The 17,282-nt window shown below is 34.6% G+C and overlaps 5 protein-coding genes across 10 annotated transcripts; 3 read left to right on the top strand and 2 right to left on the bottom strand.

Moving 5' to 3' along the window:
* The first annotated feature begins 1,807 nt into the window (after positions 1–1,807).
* LOC104752034 (QWRF motif-containing protein 4) lies at positions 1,808–6,079 on the top strand. 2 transcript variants are annotated; one of them, XM_010474100.3, is made up of 6 exons: positions 1,808–2,045; positions 3,510–4,914; positions 5,014–5,133; positions 5,216–5,332; positions 5,414–5,611; positions 5,686–6,079. In XM_010474100.3, exons 2-6 carry the CDS (start codon positions 3,586–3,588, stop codon positions 5,794–5,796), a joined length of 1,875 nt encoding a protein of 624 aa, XP_010472402.1. In that variant the 5' UTR covers positions 1,808–2,045; positions 3,510–3,585; the 3' UTR covers positions 5,797–6,079. The 2 variants fall into 2 exon arrangements, with proteins under 2 accessions (XP_010472402.1, XP_010472403.1); XM_010474101.3 differs by lacking the exon at positions 1,808–2,045 and adding an exon at positions 2,465–2,913.
* Positions 5,547–8,084, bottom strand: LOC104752035 (translation initiation factor IF3-2, chloroplastic). 5 transcript variants are annotated; one of them, XM_087491411.1, is made up of 10 exons: positions 7,659–8,084; positions 7,528–7,567; positions 7,367–7,426; positions 7,220–7,272; positions 7,075–7,124; positions 6,949–6,982; positions 6,779–6,851; positions 6,615–6,707; positions 6,320–6,524; positions 5,547–5,884 (listed from the first exon to the last, which is right to left on the bottom strand). In XM_087491411.1, exons 1-9 carry the CDS (start codon positions 7,949–7,951, stop codon positions 6,327–6,329), a joined length of 894 nt encoding a protein of 297 aa, XP_087347537.1. In that variant the 5' UTR covers positions 7,952–8,084; the 3' UTR covers positions 5,547–5,884; positions 6,320–6,326. The 5 variants fall into 5 exon arrangements, with proteins under 5 accessions (XP_087347537.1, XP_087347539.1, XP_087347541.1 ...); XM_087491413.1 differs by having other exon boundaries at positions 5,547–5,878; positions 7,659–8,046; XM_087491415.1 differs by having other exon boundaries at positions 7,367–7,445; positions 7,659–8,028.
* A 718-nt stretch (positions 8,085–8,802) lies between these two features.
* Positions 8,803–12,380, top strand: LOC104752033 (eukaryotic translation initiation factor). The gene is made up of 9 exons (XM_087491403.1): positions 8,803–9,223; positions 9,460–9,519; positions 9,618–9,719; positions 9,811–9,942; positions 10,038–10,135; positions 10,230–10,317; positions 10,412–10,762; positions 10,855–11,097; positions 11,188–12,380. Exons 1-9 carry the CDS (start codon positions 9,074–9,076, stop codon positions 12,175–12,177), a joined length of 2,214 nt encoding a protein of 737 aa, XP_087347529.1. The 5' UTR covers positions 8,803–9,073; the 3' UTR covers positions 12,178–12,380.
* A 1,372-nt stretch (positions 12,381–13,752) lies between these two features.
* LOC147925971 (putative F-box/LRR-repeat protein At3g18150) lies at positions 13,753–14,979 on the top strand. The gene is made up of 4 exons (XM_087492825.1): positions 13,753–13,773; positions 13,861–14,253; positions 14,406–14,582; positions 14,701–14,979. The coding sequence occupies exons 1-4, from the start codon at positions 13,753–13,755 to the stop codon at positions 14,977–14,979; spliced, it is 870 nt and encodes a 289-aa protein (XP_087348951.1).
* LOC104752032 (PMP3 family protein At2g24040) lies at positions 14,752–15,660 on the bottom strand. The gene is made up of 2 exons (XM_010474098.3): positions 15,454–15,660; positions 14,752–15,148 (listed from the first exon to the last, which is right to left on the bottom strand). The coding sequence occupies exons 1-2, from the start codon at positions 15,541–15,543 to the stop codon at positions 15,011–15,013; spliced, it is 228 nt and encodes a 75-aa protein (XP_010472400.1). The 5' UTR covers positions 15,544–15,660; the 3' UTR covers positions 14,752–15,010.
* Between the last annotated feature and the right edge of the window lie 1,622 nt (positions 15,661–17,282).

Below are 17,282 nucleotides of genomic sequence, written 5' to 3'. Positions count from 1 at the left end.
GCAATTTAAAACTGTGATATTTTCAATAATATGAGTAAGTATTCTCTTTTTAGTATATTTTTGGACAAAATTAATTATTCTCTTATACACATTTTTTTTTACAACAATCATTATCATACATTAGTCTTTTTGTGGCTGAATACATTACTTAGTTTGTTTGGCTATATCCTATATATGTACATTACTTCGTTACATGATATAGCGTCGTTATCACTCTTATGCAAATTCGTTATAGTGCGGTTAGGTAAGCTCGTGTTTTACTTACGAGTTTGTTACATGTATAATTAATGCTAGTGTGTCATTAGTGTTTTTGGTTTTATTTTCTGAAATTCCCATTTTTACACTAACTCAATTCTTATTGATCTTTCTTCTTATATATGTTCTCTTTCCCTATACATATTGATATACGTTTTTATGTTTGGCTACATCGTCAACATATATGAATAATTAAGGTTATGAGCCCTGTTCATTATACTTCGGCATATTTTCTTAAAACACTGAACCGTGGGTTAGATTTGGTGACTGCTATGTAATAGAGTAAAAATAGTGGGATGAGAAAGTAAGAGACAAAAAATATTTCAACCGTAAAGGAGACGAATTAATTTCTCTCCACTTAGGAAGAGTAACAAGAAGGAAATTAAAAACCTTTTTTTTTGCTAACAAAAGAATTCAAGAATTTTGTTTCAGTGGTGGAATCCTATGTTGTTCAAGACAAAATACAGTAGGTCTAATTAGTTTGTATATATTAAAAATAATTAAGTTAAACATTTTTTAGACTACTCCCTTGGTTTGTTTTTATTTGTCATTTTAGAGTTAATTTTTTGTTTCATATTACTTGTCGTTTTGTATTTACGGTGCAATTTTAAGAATCAAATTTTTAGTTTTACCCCTAATTTTTAACTTATTAATTACTTATATCAAATGAAATAGTGTAATAACGAGGAGTAAAACAAAAAAATATAATTGTTTTCTTAAAATGTGTAAAAATTTCTAGAATGACAAGTAATATAAATGAGAGGGAGTACGATCATTAAATAAAAAAAAACTGTTTGTGTATCTCAAACATACATGACTCTATGCTAGATTTCTGCAATTTGTTTCCTCCATAGATTAGAATATTTAGTCAAATACTTATAAAAAAATGTTTCAGTGTAAATGTCGATTTAGAGTTCAATCCAAATTTTTGTTGAAAAAATTCAAGTTTAATTCTTACTTAATGTATTGACCAATAGATAAATTTATAAAACAACATTTTTTTCTTAGTTTATATTAAAAAGCTTGAATGATATTTAAATTAATATAGAGGAAATATTATTAAGAAAAATATGTGCAATATTATGGGTATGACAGTCAAAAATTTCGGATATCCGGATCCGTCCAAGGACTAGTTTTACTAATATATGAGCTGAATAAATTTTCACCAAATTATCATAGGATGATACTGAAAACTAGTATTAGTAGATTACTATTTTTTTAATGTGTTACGTTCATAATGTATAATGAGATCACTTTTTAAAATCTACAAACTTAAAGAATACTAGAAATGGTAAAAGAAAAAAAAATAGCAGAATTCTATCTTCAATATGTTAAATTTTAAAATTCTTACCAAAAAAATATGTTTTCATATTAATCTCCCTTTTTATATATATAAAAAAACTGCTTGTATATAAATCAACACTAGGAAAAGTAATCACCTAAAGATTAACATTTGACAAAGTTGACAATCACTATCATCATACGATGTTGTGTAGGGTCGATGATTTAATTTGTACTATATAAAAAAATTAAAAACTAACATTTTCTCTTTACGGGTTACCCAAAATAAATACTTATAAAAGATAAGTTGAAAATTTGAATATAGCAAGGTCTTGTCAACGATCCAAATACAATGCAGCAGTAACCCGAAAAAAAAAAAGAAAAAGAAAATTCAAAACAAAACTTCCTCTGTTTCTCTTGTGTCTTTACGAGCTTCAAAAACCGAAAATTGTCGAAGATAGAACAAGTTCTGGGGTTTGATTACTTGTGCAGCAAGCCTTCTTCACCAGGTTAGAAATCTCGAGTTTCCCACGTCGAATTTATTATATTGATTTGCCTTTTTATTTATATTTTTTAAACCCCTGTTTTGGTTTTGATCAAAATTAGAAACCCTAATTTTTTTGTTCTTGAGTGTTCGTTCAGTCTGAGACAAATACTAAAAACTGATGTTTTGTTGATTAATTTGATTCAAAACTAATTTATTGTGCGACAATGTTAATTCTTGTTTCAGTTTCTGGCGTTTTATAGAGATTTTAATGAAGAAAGCCAAGAACAAAAGTTTTTAAGATCTTTGCAGAATTACTTAATAAATTCCAAAAATAGTTTTGATCGATAAAACTTGTCTGCTCCATAAGAGACACAAGTCGTGGTTCACTCACAGACAAAAAACAAATTGTATTCTTCTCCTTTCTCACTATAAACAAAACACTTTTTTTTTTTTTTTTACGAATCCCAAATTTTATTGTTTCACGAGATTTATTTTCCCAAGAAACATTTCAAGTTTTTTTTTTTTTTTTTCTCAAATGGTCAAAACATAAATTATATATTAATCACCAGATTGTTTTGCTAATTTCATCTGCATTATTTGTCACTGCAAAAAATAAAAAAAGTATCACCATTTTTATCTGAGAGTAGAGACACTGATTCTTCCATACACGTGGTCCTCTTTGTCTCTTCCCATATAGGAAACAGATGAATCTGCAAAATCTCCATTTTGTTTGCTAATTGTTAATTATATAATTCATTAGCAGCATTATTATAATCAAAACTGTTCTTGATTAATAAAAAAACCTTAAGAGAGCTAATAAAGGAAACTTCTTTTTGTTAACTTTGAGATTTTGATTGTTTGATGTGGTGGAAGAAGAAGAAGAAAGAAAGGTGAGTCTGTGAATTGTGAAATCTCCCATTAAATTTTTTCTTCCAGCCCATCCGACCATGGCACACCCGTGACAATGACACTGAAAAAGATTTGTATTTTTTTTGCTCAGAGGGTTTTATAAAATAAAGTCTTTGATTGAAATCAAGAATATCTCTGAAACTGTGTAAAGTGCAGCAAAATTAACTCAATACTAGTACTAGACCTTTTGTTATAGTCCTAGCTAGGCACAACTTTCTTATCTCTTTAACTACTAGGTCTCAGCTTGTTCTTGTTGTCCCCTTTTTCTTTTGGGACCTAACTTTGCTTTATGGTGATTTGAAACTGTTGTCAGCTTTGTCCCAAGGACCAAGGATTGTCTTTTTTTCAATCTCCATGTCTTGATCTGTTTTGGCTTCTTGATCATTAAACACCTTAAGATCTTACCTTTCTTTTTTCTCTTTCTTAGACATTGGGTAGTCTTTAAAGGTTTCTTGATCTGTGTCTCTGTTGTAAAGATTTAATCTTTATCTTTCTTTTTATCATCTGGGTTGTCTCTAAAATATTCTCTGCTTTTGCTCCATCTTGCTCATCTGTAAGGTATCTTACTTTTTGGCAGAATAAAAGAAGTGTCTACAATGAGAGGCATTAGCTTATAAATCAAATCAATGCAAGTTGGTTTATGCTTAGTTTGAATGGAAGTGGTATATGGTTCCAAGAAAACAGCAATGGCGAAGCAGCAGCAATCTGATACTACAAGACCGCCTCTTGTTCCAGCTGAGAAGAACAATGCAGTTTCTGTCACGCGCCGTGCTAGAACAATGGAGGTTAGTTCAAGATACAGATCACCGACTCCTACTAAAACTAGGAGATGTCCTTCGCCTAATGTCACGAGAACTGTGCCATCTTCAACCTCTCAATCGCTATCGAAAAGAGCGGTTTCAGCGGAAAGGAAACGTAGCCCTTCCACGCCAACAACTACTCCTTCCACACCGGTTAGTGATGTATCTATAGATTTACCGGTTTCTTCTAGGAGACTACCTACTGGTCGTTTACCTGAAAGCTTATGGCCTTCTACTATGAGAAGCCTCAGTGTTTCTTTTCAGTCTGATTCAGTCTCAGTTCCTGTTAGTAAGAAGGACAAACCGCTTGTTACTTCTTCGAATGATCGGACATTGAGACAGTCTTCTTCGAATACAGCGCATATGCAGCAGAGTGAGACAACATCTGTGTTGAGGAAACATACGCCTGAGAGAAAAAGAAGTCCATTAAGAGGTAAGAATGTGTCTGGTGGACAGTCAGAGAATTCAAAACCTGTGGATGGTTCTCATAGTAAGATAATAGAACAACATCGATGGCCTAGTCGAATTAGTGGGAAGATTGCATCATCAAATCCTATGAACAGAAGCTTAGATCTTGACGATAAATCTATCAGGAGAATGTCATTGCCTTTGTCTAATAAAATCTGTAAACCATTGCTTAAGTCTTCTAGTGACACAACAAGGTTGTTGTCCTGTTATGAAAATGGTGGACAAGAAATTTTGTCTCCAACAACTTCAGAAGATAGTAGTAGTTGTGAGTCTCTCAAACTATTGTCTGCAAGTTCATTAGATAGAAAAACCTTAGCTAGGTTGCACCCATTGTCTGCTCCTGGATCACGCACTGCTTCACCGAGCAGATCCTCATTTTCATCATCATCCTCTAATTCTCGAGGCTTGAGTCCTTCAAGAGGAGTGAGTCCCTTGAGAGGATTGAGTCCTTCAAGAGTTGGAAGTTTCTCTTGTGTGAGATCTTCTACACCTCCACCGAGAGGTGTAAGTCCATCCCGGATAAGACAAACCGCACAATCCAGTAGCAACACAACCTCGGTTCTCAGCTTCATTGCGGATGTCAAGAAAGGGAAAAAGGCAACTTACATAGAAGATGTTCATCAGCTGCGGTTACTCTATAATAGATATACGCAGTGGCGGTTTGCAAATGCTCGAGCTGAGGGAGTAAGCTATATTCAAAGCTTAATTGCTGAGGTAAAAGATACTCTGCCACTAGAAAACACTGGATCAAATTTTGAAATTAACATTCTATTAAGTGTACCTTCCTCTGTTTTAACAATCTTGAGGTTACAGGAAACTCTATACAATGTATGGCATGCAACATCAGACCTACGGGATCATGTGACGAACCAAAGAATTTGTCTTCAACAGCTGAAGCTAGAAATGAAGCTAGAATCCATCTTAAATGATCAGGTAAAATATGTCTTCACTTCCACTTGTGTTCATCAGATTATCATCCTCATGATCTAAAGGCTTTCATGTAAGTATTGTGCAGCTGGTTTGCCTTGAAGATTGGGCAACACTTGAGAGAGAACACATTAGTTCTTTAGCTGGTGCCATTGGAGACTTGGAAGCAAATACTCTCAGGCTTCCACTGGCAGGAGGAACAAAGGTATGGTTTCTTACTTCTTCACACAGTGATCGAAAAGACCAAGAATCGAGTAATGATTTCGCAAATCTCTTGTGATCACAGGCGGACCTTGGATCTCTGAAGTTGGCTATGTCTTCAGCTCTTGATGTTATGCAGAGTATGGGATCATCCATCTGGTCTTTACACTCGCAAACAGAGGAGATGAATAAGGTTATTTCGGATCTCGCTGTTACAGTAGCAAAAGAGAACTTTTTGCTTGACAAATGTGAAGATCTCTTGGCATCAACCGCAGACATGGAGGTAACAAATCAAAACACAAATCCAAGAATCTATGGTTTTCAACGCGTTAAACCGAGTTTTTCTTTGTGAAACAGATAGAAGAGAGTAGCCTCAAGACCCATCTGATACAAAAGAAGCAAGAAGAAGAAGTAAGAGATGATGCAGAGTCTCCATCGTTGCCACTAAGCAAGTTTCCATGGCCGTAACAACCACACACTTCAAAGAATGACTTGTAAATCGCTCTTTTTGGCTTGCATTTTCTTCTGCCATCATCTTTTTCCATTTTGTCTTTTACTTGTAGGAAAAAAGATGTGAAGAAGATTAGAGAGGGTTTAAAGGATAATCAATGAAGAAAATGCAATTTAAATATTCACATGTAACCTCAGTTTTAGGTTTTCTTCTTAATCAAATATATAATCTCTGTTAGTTTAGTACTCAAATAAATTACATTTTAACACAAAATAGTAAATTCAAAATATGTTTTGATCAGACTTTATCTAGTTTCTGTCATGTAAGCAATTAAGTTATAAGCTTGGTTAAACAAGTACACTTCTGTATGAATCAACTATGATGAAAGTTATACAAAAATGATTAGAGAAATGATCTACAAACGAAGAACATCATTCAAATAGGACTAATTCTATCTGTTATCAGCTCTTGACTCTCTTCAGACATCATTGGCAGAAAAGTAAATATACAAAACTTTACTTTAGCTCTCAAAATCCTTACCACAGATTTAAACTTCAGATTCGATCTGTAGAGGCTCAGCCGTTGTTTCTGCAACCGTTATTTCTGCAGCCGAAACTTCGCCTTCCGGTTGTTTTTTCTTCTTTCTTGAGGCTGGTTCTTGTGGTTTCCGAATCATCTCCTTGTTTGGTACCAAGATAATGAACAAGTTTCTATCCCTGAAGTTTTTGCTCTCTTCAGTCGCAAGCTACAGATCCAGGACAAGTTTCAGTGACTCACCATTCATTTCACAAACAGTTCACATTTATCAGGAACATGAGGAGAAAGAACATGTTACCTCCCCTATTTCGGTTTGAAAACGTCTGAGGAGTTCAATTGCAATATTTCTGAATTCGTTTTCTCGTCCTTTCATGCTCACAATAACCTTAACCTGTGTACATTAACAAGACACATTCAGCTTAGACAGAACTCTAGCAGCTTATGAAGATTATGGGAACAAACCTTGTCACCATCTTGCAAGAACTTTTGGGCAGCTCTTAGACGAACAGAATAATCATGCTGATCAATGTTATAACTGTCGGAAAAAAAAAAGCAGTAGCCTTTGAGAAGATTCAGTTCTAAAGACTTCATTTGTAACATCAAAAACAAAACAAAAATCACAAAATCCGTACCCCATTTTAAGCTCTTTTAAGTCCATGCGAGTGGCTGATATGAAGAAACACAAGAAAAAACACATAAGCTGATAAGCATCTCATTTCCAACTCTGAAACTAAGAGGGAGAGAGGAACAGTCAATACTTTTCTTTTGCTGATCTTTCTTCTTCTTCTGCTGTTCGTATCTGTATTTACTGATAAAGCAAAACAAAAAGCATCATCACCGGTAATACAGCAAAGCTTGGTATATCTACAAGGAGACAATCTCAATACATATCTAGATACTCACCTGTAGTCCATCATTTTAACAACCGGAGGATCTGCATCAGGTGATAATATCACCTAATAACCAACACAATCTATCAATATGAGTTGGTTGGTTTAATTACACTAGAGAGTCTCGGTGTAGCTAAAACATTTCAATGGAAACACATACCAGATCAAGCTCAGCATCATCAGCCATTCGAACAGCTTCGTCTTTAGATACTAAACCAAGCTACAGAGAGCAAAACAAACTGGACCTTTATGAGTCTTTTTTTTTTTTTTTTTTTTTTGCAGAATCAAAAGCTGATTTCAAGAGATTGAAGTCACATTTACCATGTTCTGTTTTTCATCAATAAGCCTAACAGTAGCTGACCTACTCAAACACAACAACATTACCATCACAAAATTTTCGAATCATCAAGAAATTTTCAAAATTAACAATTAGGCTAATGAAACCTTCTTACCTAATTGAGGCGATATCAAGCGCTTCATCAACTTCGGCTTCTTTCGGCCTACCCCGCCTCGAGTCTCCAGAGAAACGATAACCTCCACCACCACCACCACCACCTCCGAAGCGGCAAGTGACGGTGAAGCCACGGCGAGGAGAAGGAGTGAGATTAGCGAAAGACAGTTCGGATTTGGAGAGACGAAGACCACAGAGCTTGGAGTCGACGGAGAATAGTGAATGCGACGACAACGTTTTGGTGATTCCGGCGAAAACGGCGTTGAATCCGACGGTGCTGGTAATCCCAACCATGGCGCTTCTTCTATTCACTCCAGAAGGTTTCAAAACCTTCGCAGCTGCACGAAGCTCTTCTTATCCAGAAGCCAAATGAGAGTGAACTACGTCGTTTAACAAGTTAGTGCTGGAAACCAAACGACGGTGTTTTATTAATGGGCTCTTACTGGACCAATTTAAAATAAAGGGCTCAATATTGATGTAGCAATCGGATATCATTGTTCCTAAATCCTTAGGAGTTTAATTTAATTGTGTGACTTGTGTCTTGTGTGACATTAATTGATAATTTCATCTATTAAATTCCAATTTTGTCCTCTCACCAACTTTTACCTTTTTAGTTTTTAGGAATATGATATTCCTAGTTCTAAAAGCGTGAAAGAAGAACAAAAGTTAATTATTCTTTATAAAAGAATTCATGGTTATTATGACTTCTCAATAAAATATTTTCAAAAAAATTACTTATCATGTCATAAATCAACTATTATTATAATTAATTAAATAGATGTATATTTGTGGAGAGGTACATATAAATTCAGAAACATATAAGTTAAATGTTCAAACTTTCAATAGCTTTTAGCAAAAAAAAAAAAAAAACTTTTAATAGCTAGAGGTAATCTTTGAGTATTAATTGACTTTTACAGTTTTACTCATGAGAGACCCATGCCAAATACACTTTTAATATTAGTAGATTTGCAATTTGATAAAATGCAATAAATTCATCAATCTTAATTAAGTCTTTATATCTTACAAGATTTTCCTTCAACTGTTTTTTTTTCTTTTGGTCAGAGATTTTATTTTTTACCAAAAACAAAAATTATTTTGTTTGGAAATGATAAATAGAGGATATTTTCGTAATTAACAATAGAATTATACACGTGAGAAATATAAAGGAAAAGAACAAAAAAAAAAAAGAGAGAGAGAGAGAGAGGAAATTAGGGCAAAAAAATACAGAACACACACAGCTTCCAAAAACAAAAAGGAAAAGGAGCGATTCTTTAATCTTTCTCTACCGTCAATACGTATATATATATATATACACTATATAGCTCTCTCCTCTATCTATCTACAAAAAAAAAAAATCACTTTTTTATTTTATATTTTTATTGAATCTTCCTAATCGCGAACAGAGAAAACAGAGTAATGCAACAACAAGGTGAACCATCGATTTTGAGCTTGAGACCCGGAGGTGGCGGCGGTGGAAAGAGGCTTTTCGTTCCTCGCTTCAGCTCCTCTTCCTCCTTTGATCTTACCAATGGCGCTGGTACCGGAGAAACCCTTATTCCCGTCAAGGTATAATTCACCAAATCAAAATCCTCTGTTTTTTTCCGCGAATTTGAGTTTGAACAGGCTGTATAATTGAAGGGTTTGATTCGTTTCCGTGATTATGAATCGAATTATGAAAAAAAGTTTGGATCTTTTTGGGTTTTTTTCTTTTCTTACGATTGTTGAAAATTTGAATGTGGGACAAAGATTGATACTTTATGTTGTGTAATTGAAATATTTTTGTTTTTTTTTTTTTTTTGTAGAGAGAAAATTCTGGTGAACGTGTGCAGTTTAGCCGAGACCAGTTGCTTCAGGTCAAACAGGTAATGAATTGTAACTCTATTTCTTATGTTGAAGTTGGCTTTGTGTTTCTATCCCTTGTGAAACAAATCACTCATCGTTATGTTTTTCTCAATACCAGTCGGTTCAAGTCTCTGATGATATCCTGAGACGCTGTAAGGAAATTGCAGTTGAGCTTTTTGGCGAAGATCGGAGTTGGGGGAATCGTGCAGCCGAGAGTAAAGTGAGTGTTTGTGTCATCTTTCTCTGTTTTGTGTTTTTTCAGACGAATCTTGTTTTTTTCTAAACCACATTCTTGTTTTTGGTTTTATCAGCAAACAAATCAGCCACAGAATCGTTATTCCCAGCCTGATACCCGTGACTGGCATAGTCGTCAGCAGGTTCCAACCTCTGGTAAAGAATGGATAAGAGACGACTCTCGTGAAGCTAAAAATACATCTCAATGGGTAAGTTTTTTTCGTCACTTGTTACTTGTTGCTGGCATGCTGTTTTTACTAGTTTTCTCTTCTTACTAACGGTGATGTTCATCTTGTGAAAACAGTCTGGTCCTGCCCCTGTGCTGGTGAAAGCAGAAGTCCCATGGTCAGCTAAAAGAGGAGCTCTTTCAGATAAAGACCGAGTCCTCAAGAACGTCAAAGGGTATATTGTCAACAAACTAATATTAGTGTTTTCAGCTTTTGTGCTTTAAGTTAATTGTGATGTTATATTCTGACTGATTATGATATCTCTGCAGTATTCTGAACAAGCTTACCCCGGAGAAGTACGAGCTTCTTAAAGGTCAATTGATTGATGCTGGCATCACTTCTGCTGATATCCTAAAGGTTTGTTTTTTTTTATAATTCCTGGTTTCTGCTGTTGTGGTTCTCTCTCTCTCTCTTCATGGTATTGATTTGCTCTTCTTACCTTTGATTGCAGGGAGTGATACAGCTGATTTTTGAGAATGCTATACTGCAGCCGACCTTCTGCGAGATGTACGCTCGTTTGTGTTTTGATATTAACGGAAAGCTACCTTCGTTTCCACCTGAGGAACCTGGTGGCAAAGAAGTGACTTTTAAAAGACTCCTTTTAAACAATTGCCAAGAGGCATTTGAGGGTGCCACTGCATTGAAGGAAGAAATCAGAAAGATGACTAATCCAGACCAAGAAATGGAAAGAATGGATATGGAGAGAATGGTGAAGCTCCGGACACTTGGAAACATTCGTCTAATTGGAGAACTTCTGAAGCAAAAGATGGTGCCTGATAAGATAACTCATCACATTGTCCAAGTATGTATCATGACCCATGTTTCTTGTTTATTTACATTCATATATTGTATCCTTGTAGAGAGCTCATTGAACTTGAAATTTTTCTAACACAGGAGCTTTTAGGAGAAGACAGTAAAGCTTGCCCAGCAGAGGGAGATGTTGAAGCTCTCTGCCAATTTTTTGTAACCATTGGGAAGCAACTTGAAGAGAATCCAAGATCTCGAGGTATAAATGACATGTACTTTGGCCGCCTGAAGGAACTAGCAATGCACCCTCTACTAGAGCTGCGCCTCAAATTTATGGTCCAAGACGTTATTGATCTTCGACGTAACAAATGGGTACCGAGGCGTGAGGAGGTAAAGATTTAATCATTCCATCTCAAACCTTTAATAACCATCAGTCTTTAGTTCTCTCCGAGTTGTGCTTACTTGTTGTTTACTGTGCAGGTGAAAGCAAAGAAGATCACTGAAATCCATTCCGAGGCAGAGAGAAATCTTGGGTTGCGTCCAGGTGCAATGGCAAGTATGAGAAACAACAACAATAACCGTGCTGCGGCTTCTGGTGCAGCGGACAGTATTGGCTCTGGACACATCTTTGGCCGTCCTGGTACTGGAGGAATGATGCCTGGCATGCCTGGTGCTATGAAGATGCCTATGGATGAAGGTGGCTGGGAAATACCACGGACCCGATCCATGCCCAGAGGGAATAGACAAACAGTGCAGCAGCCTCCTGTTGTGCGTGTTCAGCCTCCTCCTGCTATCAACAAGTCGTTCTCAGTCAACTCAAGGCTTCTTCCTCAGGGCAGTGGAGGCCTTCTTAATGGCGGTGGTAGACCAAGTGCTCTTTTGCAAGGTAACGGTTCTAGCTCAGCTCCTCAAGCCTCTAAACCCATTCCAACTGTTGAGAAGCCGTTACCACGGTCTCAACCTCAGCCACAGCCACAGGCGGCGACTCCTCTGGCTAATAGCTTGAACGCAGGAGAGCTGGAAAGAAAAACCAAGTCGCTTCTTGAAGAATATTTCAGTGTTCGTTTATTGGGTGAGGCATTGCAATGTGTTGAGGAACTGAAATCTCCATCTTACCACCCGGAGCTAGTCAAGGAAGCCATCTCACTCGGTCTAGAGAAAAACCCTCCGTTGGTTGAACCAATTGCCAAACTCTTGAAACATCTGATCTCCAAGAATGTGCTAACATGTGAAGACTTAGGGGCGGGTTGTTTGCTCTACGGTTCAATGTTGGATGACATTGGAATCGATCTGCCAAAAGCACCAAACAGCTTTGGAGAGATCTTAGGGGAGTTGGTCTCAGCTAAAGCCTTGGAATTCGAGTTTGTAGGAGAGGTTGTGAAGAAGATGGAAGATGAGTGGTTCAGAAATATCGTGGTTGAGGCGGTTTCAAAGAGTATTAGCGCGGCTAGCGAGAGCCCATCAGGATAGTCTATTGGAATTGCAGACGAAGTTCTTAAAACTTTTACTTGAGAGTAGTCTGAATCATTTTTTTTTTTATAAAGGTTTTGAGTTAATATCATATACTTGGACGATTTGGTTCAGCTTTGTTTACCCCTCTTATTTTTTTCGTTCATCTTGAGTTTTGAAACATTTCAGGGTGAGAAAAAAAGAAAGTTACATTTGTTATCTTATAGTTAGAGCTTAGCAAATTCCGCATCATATCATTTCCTAGTTTTGCATGTATTAGACAAAGTCATTCGTTCGTAAGAGAGTTGGCAGCTCTATTAGTATATTCATGGTACAAGTAAATATTAATCGTTGACGTTAAAAACCTACTGATACTGAGATGCAGATATATATTAATCAATATATATCATTGTTGAAACAAGCCCAGATATATATATATATATACTTGTCGAATAATAATATTTCGGGAGTCAACCTTTGAGAAACCATTTCAATCATTCCTTTTTAAAAGAGTGGAGGTCCAAAGAGTTTGAAAAAAATGCAGAGAGACTTGGCTGAACTTGAACATATCAATTAAGATGATTAAGCTTCCGATGTGTATATAATACTCCCTTTGTCCCTGATAAATTGATGTTTTAGAAAATGTTTATTGTTTCTAAAAAATTGATGTTTTAAATATTTTTATTATTAAAAAAGTGTAAAAGTAGAAAAATAGAGAAAATGTCAGAAAAATGAATCATCACATATGCATGAAATGACCAAGAATAAAAAGTAAAAATTATAAAGAAAAAAACTAAATAATAAATTAATCATATACACCATTGTCTTAATATGTGTGCAAAATCCTAGACATCAAACTATTAGGGACATGAATCATAGAGAATATTATGGTAGTTTTTATTACTATTTCAGAAACCGTCCATTAGTTATAGATCCTTTAATGATATGTAATCCTAAAAAAATATGATTCATGCCACTCACAACTCGAATTCCTTTAATTCTTATCTGTATTTATGTTTTAACAAAAAGAAGGTCAACTCACGAAGTACCTACCACTGATGGATTATAAAAGCCCCATCACGGCATCACTCACAAAGTATACAATTTTTCATAAACTTATTCTTTTTCAGCAAACAGATTCAAATATCTTTTTGAATTATATACAAAGTTCAAAACGCAAATGAGATCTTCAGTACTTGTTTGTTGTTTCTTGATCATCTTCTTGTTAATCATCCAATCCCATCCTATTCTATCAGATCACAATGATGATAGGAAACTTGTGGAACACGGCGCTGGAAACGGCAACAATCTTCACATTTTCTTTAAAAGAAAAGGGATTATTCCTATCTTCATCCCATCATCAACCACCCGTCGATCTCCTCTGTTGAGCTTATTGAGTTTTGGAACTGCTCTTCTTAGTTATGTGCTGTTGATTTTCTTCTCGTTCTAAATACTTTATATAATATTTGGTTAGTTGCAAAAGCATGTTATAATAATTTGAAAGTGAGTAAAAGTGTTATCTAATTTTATCATGTCCTAATCTTGTGGTTTGTATTGTGTAATTGACAAAGCCTTGCATTCTTAATTAATGTTCATATGCCGTTGCAACGTAAAATTGTTAGTCTCTAATCGCAAAAAAAAAAAAGCTGTCTTGGCCATCTTTGAAGAAGCTGTCGTTGCTCTGTGTCTTGGCCATCTTTGAAGAAGCTGTCGTTGCGTTATTGTAACCTCTCTGATGAATCCGTGGATAAGTTTCTATCTGGTTGTCCTATCCTCGAAAGCTTAACATTGCATTACTGTGATGAACTGAGGGTTCTTGATCTCAGCAAATGTCTGCGTCTGAGAACATTACAAGTTGTCCGCAAGTTGTGTGGTACAGATCCAATGCAAATTGTGGCACCACATATCCATCGTCTCATATTGAGAAACTCTCAGTGTCCATGTACTTTAGTTGATGTCTCGTCTTTGACCGAAGCTAGAGTGAACTTTTGCTTTTACTCAATTGATAGAAACCTCGAGGCTCACAATCCCCTTCAACTCATGATGCTAGGAAAGCTTCAAAACGTAGAGAAACTTACTACGGGAGACTTTCTTCAGGTATATATGTTTTGAGCACATTAACTTACTTAACGTTACTCATGTTAAAACAATTGGTTGCACCAGTCAGCATGTGCCGACGTTAATTTATCTATGTTATATATTATGTTATATATGTTCACTATCTTTTTATTGTGTGCCTTCTATTATAGATGTTATCGTTTGCGGAGCTTCGTGGTGATCCTTTTCCGATGTTCAAGGTCAAAGATTTGACTATTGAGACACCGATTTTTCAGTTTGTTATTCCTCCTGCTATAAAACGAGTGTTACAAAACTCACCTGATCTAAAGAAGCTAACAATACACACAAGAACTTGCGAAACAATGCTGGTACGTATATTTTACCATAAACCTTTTTTGTTCTTGACCATTCTAAACTATTGTAGAGTTTGAATAATCTAATTAAGAACCAAGTTTTTTTTTTTTTTTTTTTTTTGCCGTTGAGCAGGGGAAGTATATTGATAGACACTTTGATTCGCTAGACTCAAATCCGGATCAATGCTTGCAACAGTCAATACATATATTTCGGAAGAAATCCCGTTGGGATGTAGAGTCAAAGCACGTGGCTTCATTCATGGAACTTTTGCTGAAAAACACAAAGAGATTAGAGAAAATGATCGTACACTTAGAAGACCGTTACCTTAAAGCAATAGATTTTAAAAGGCTGGTTCACACACTTTCTCACAACAACGATGTCTCCATAGATCATCAATTATTACTAAAATGAAGCTTTCATGAATGAATCAGAATCACAAAGGTCAAGCAACATAGTAGATTGGGCGTCTGTATTCATCAAAATACTCATCCCGGTGCAAGAACAAAATCGCGTAAATCGCGTATATTATTCCCGGTAGATACCCTAAGCAAGTGAGCACCAAACAAATGAAGAACTCAACCTACAAAACAGAAACAAAAAAAAGATCACGAGTTAGGAAAAAAAAAAAAAAACTTCTATATTTACTTTCTAGTCCTTTCATTAATGTTTCTTTTTTAAGAAAAAACCACAAAAACATTATCAGTAATTCATCTCCAATCAAACATCTTATAGATTGGTGGTTCCCGTAAACCGGAACGTAATCAATTTCAAACCATCGTGATTCGATTTCCGAAACAACAAGATGTGAAATTTCAGAGATTAAGCTACGGCGGATTAGAGATCTGAATTCCTTATTTTGATGAATTTGAGAGAGATGGAACTTACAGTGCAGCAGCCATGCCTGAGACAAACTCCAACAGGAGGAAGAAGGATAGCGATGATGATCTCGCAGCACAGCTCGCAACTACTCGCCATTATTAATTCACAAGAGATGAGAGCAGATTTTTTGATGACTTGTAGAAGAAGAAGAAGAAGAAGAGAGAAGCTTCACGAAACAAAGACCACAAATATAGGTTTTTTTTAAGTCGTTGAGTACAACGAACGTCAAATCTAATAATTAAGGTACAGAGTACGCGAGATCTTCACCGTTCATATAAAGGGGTTTTTATATCCTACGGTTCGTTGTTAAGGTTTATTATTTTTGACGACATCTGGCGTTAGTTTATTGGTTGACTCAGGGAAGCTTTGTACGACTACGTACACATTATTCTTTCTTGATTTCCTCTGGAAAAAAAAAAAGAAAAGAAAAAACAGTATTAATTAGTTATAAAAATTATTAGAAAATTTACTATTTTTTTTAATACAAAGCAGTTATATATATACTTATGTTTGTAAAAATATTTTAAATTTAAATACAAGACCTCAATACTACACAATTATTGAACAAAACTAAAAATAAGTTTTTATTTAGTAATTTATTTTATCACTTTAACGAAATATGAATGTTGCTTTGAGACATTAATTACAAACAAAAAAAATACTTTTTCACAAATGAGTATTTATTTTATAGTTTAAACTTTTTTGATGAGTGAAACAATTCTATAAACCTTTGGGTATTTTAAATTACTTGACTTATGTACAATCTCGGGTTTAGATAAATATATAAATTTGGATTGGATTTAAGTAAAAAAAAAAATGTAAAAATTACGTATGAAAAGTATTAATGTAATCAATTAAAATTGTGATTAAACAATTAAAATTACATATATAAGATTATGCACATATGTGCAGCCTAGTATAAATAATATTTAACACTTTAATTATTGTCAAACTGATTTTTGAATTGAAAATTTAGGATTATTTTAAAAAAACTATCAAATTCGATGACAGGATACATATAAAATATATGGACGAACAATTGGTTTGACAGTTAGTAGCGGCTAAATATGTCGTTTGATGAGATTAAGAGATTTTAAAAAATTAGTTATCTGAAAAGAATTAGGATTCTCTGTAAAGTAGAAATAACCACAATAGTGTATATATATCGTATAAGTTAAAGTCCTAGTAAATTAGTAACTTCATATAGACAAGCCAGCTAAGGATTGAACACGATTTCAAAATTTTGATTGAATGCTTAAACACAGAAAAATAATTTCTTGTAACATTATTTTTAAAAAAATATGTTTGAGTCTACATAGTAATATCTATTTTAACCTGCACAATGCCAAATTAAAGCCCTAGTAGATGACTAACCTTATATAGCACAATTTCTTTTTGAATTTGATTATATCCTTTGAAAGATAAAAAAAATATGTTAACATTATCCTTTTGAAAGATGTTTAAATCTACACAAGACAAGACTAGTCAAGTTCCGAATGTAATTTATTAACATATAGGCAAGCAAGCTAAAGAATACATGACCTTTTAGAATATCTTTAAATCCATTCAAATATATTAAAATAGCATAAAATTATATTTAAAAGTACTCAACATTACCATTTTACCATACATTCAGCTAAAATTAAAAATATATATGTATAAATTAGCACCACACTAGTCATATCTCTAGTAAGGTATTGATCTTATATAGAGAAGTCCGCCAAAGAGTATATATTATAAATATAATATAATCCTTAATTTACTAACTAGTAGATTTTTGGTGTAACTCCCGAAAACTAAAAGCTCACATATAACAATACATCTCCATAAATTAC

Source organism: Camelina sativa, chromosome 16 (genome assembly GCF_030686135.1).
Source record: "Camelina sativa cultivar CO46 ecotype springtype chromosome 16, ASM3068613v1".
NCBI lineage: Eukaryota > Viridiplantae > Streptophyta > Magnoliopsida > Brassicales > Brassicaceae > Camelina > Camelina sativa.
This window is presented reverse-complemented; position numbering and strand designations above follow the sequence as displayed.

What these genes read in the sequence shown, in the direction of transcription:
- LOC104752035 (XM_087491411.1), bottom strand. Translation starts at nt 7,951, where the DNA reads ATGGTTGGGATTACCAGCACCGTCGGATTCAACGCCGTTTTCGCCGGA. An exon ending in GAAAGATCAGCAAAAGAAAA is followed by an intron (nt 6,983 to 7,074) that starts GTATTGACTGTT and finishes TCTTCATATCAG; the next exon opens with CCACTCGCATGGACTTAAAA. An exon ending in TTAAAAGAGCTTAAAATGGG is followed by an intron (nt 6,852 to 6,948) that starts GTACGGATTTTG and finishes TTTTTCCGACAG; the next exon opens with TTATAACATTGATCAGCATG.
- LOC104752033 (XM_087491403.1), top strand. Translation starts at nt 9,074, where the DNA reads ATGCAACAACAAGGTGAACCATCGATTTTGAGCTTGAGACCCGGAGGT. An exon ending in ATCGTGCAGCCGAGAGTAAA is followed by an intron (nt 9,720 to 9,810) that starts GTGAGTGTTTGT and finishes TGGTTTTATCAG; the next exon opens with CAAACAAATCAGCCACAGAA. An exon ending in GGGTACCGAGGCGTGAGGAG is followed by an intron (nt 11,098 to 11,187) that starts GTAAAGATTTAA and finishes TTTACTGTGCAG; the next exon opens with GTGAAAGCAAAGAAGATCAC.
- LOC104752032 (XM_010474098.3), bottom strand. Translation starts at nt 15,543, where the DNA reads ATGGCGAGTAGTTGCGAGCTGTGCTGCGAGATCATCATCGCTATCCTT. An exon ending in TCAGGCATGGCTGCTGCACT is followed by an intron (nt 15,149 to 15,453) that starts GTAAGTTCCATC and finishes TCTGTTTTGTAG; the next exon opens with GTTGAGTTCTTCATTTGTTT.
- LOC147925971 (XM_087492825.1), top strand. Translation starts at nt 13,753, where the DNA reads ATGCCGTTGCAACGTAAAATT. An exon ending in CTACGGGAGACTTTCTTCAG is followed by an intron (nt 14,254 to 14,405) that starts GTATATATGTTT and finishes CTTCTATTATAG; the next exon opens with ATGTTATCGTTTGCGGAGCT. An exon ending in GAACTTGCGAAACAATGCTG is followed by an intron (nt 14,583 to 14,700) that starts GTACGTATATTT and finishes GCCGTTGAGCAG; the next exon opens with GGGAAGTATATTGATAGACA.
- LOC104752034 (XM_010474100.3), top strand. Translation starts at nt 3,586, where the DNA reads ATGGAAGTGGTATATGGTTCCAAGAAAACAGCAATGGCGAAGCAGCAG. An exon ending in TTCAAAGCTTAATTGCTGAG is followed by an intron (nt 4,915 to 5,013) that starts GTAAAAGATACT and finishes TTGAGGTTACAG; the next exon opens with GAAACTCTATACAATGTATG. An exon ending in AATCCATCTTAAATGATCAG is followed by an intron (nt 5,134 to 5,215) that starts GTAAAATATGTC and finishes AGTATTGTGCAG; the next exon opens with CTGGTTTGCCTTGAAGATTG.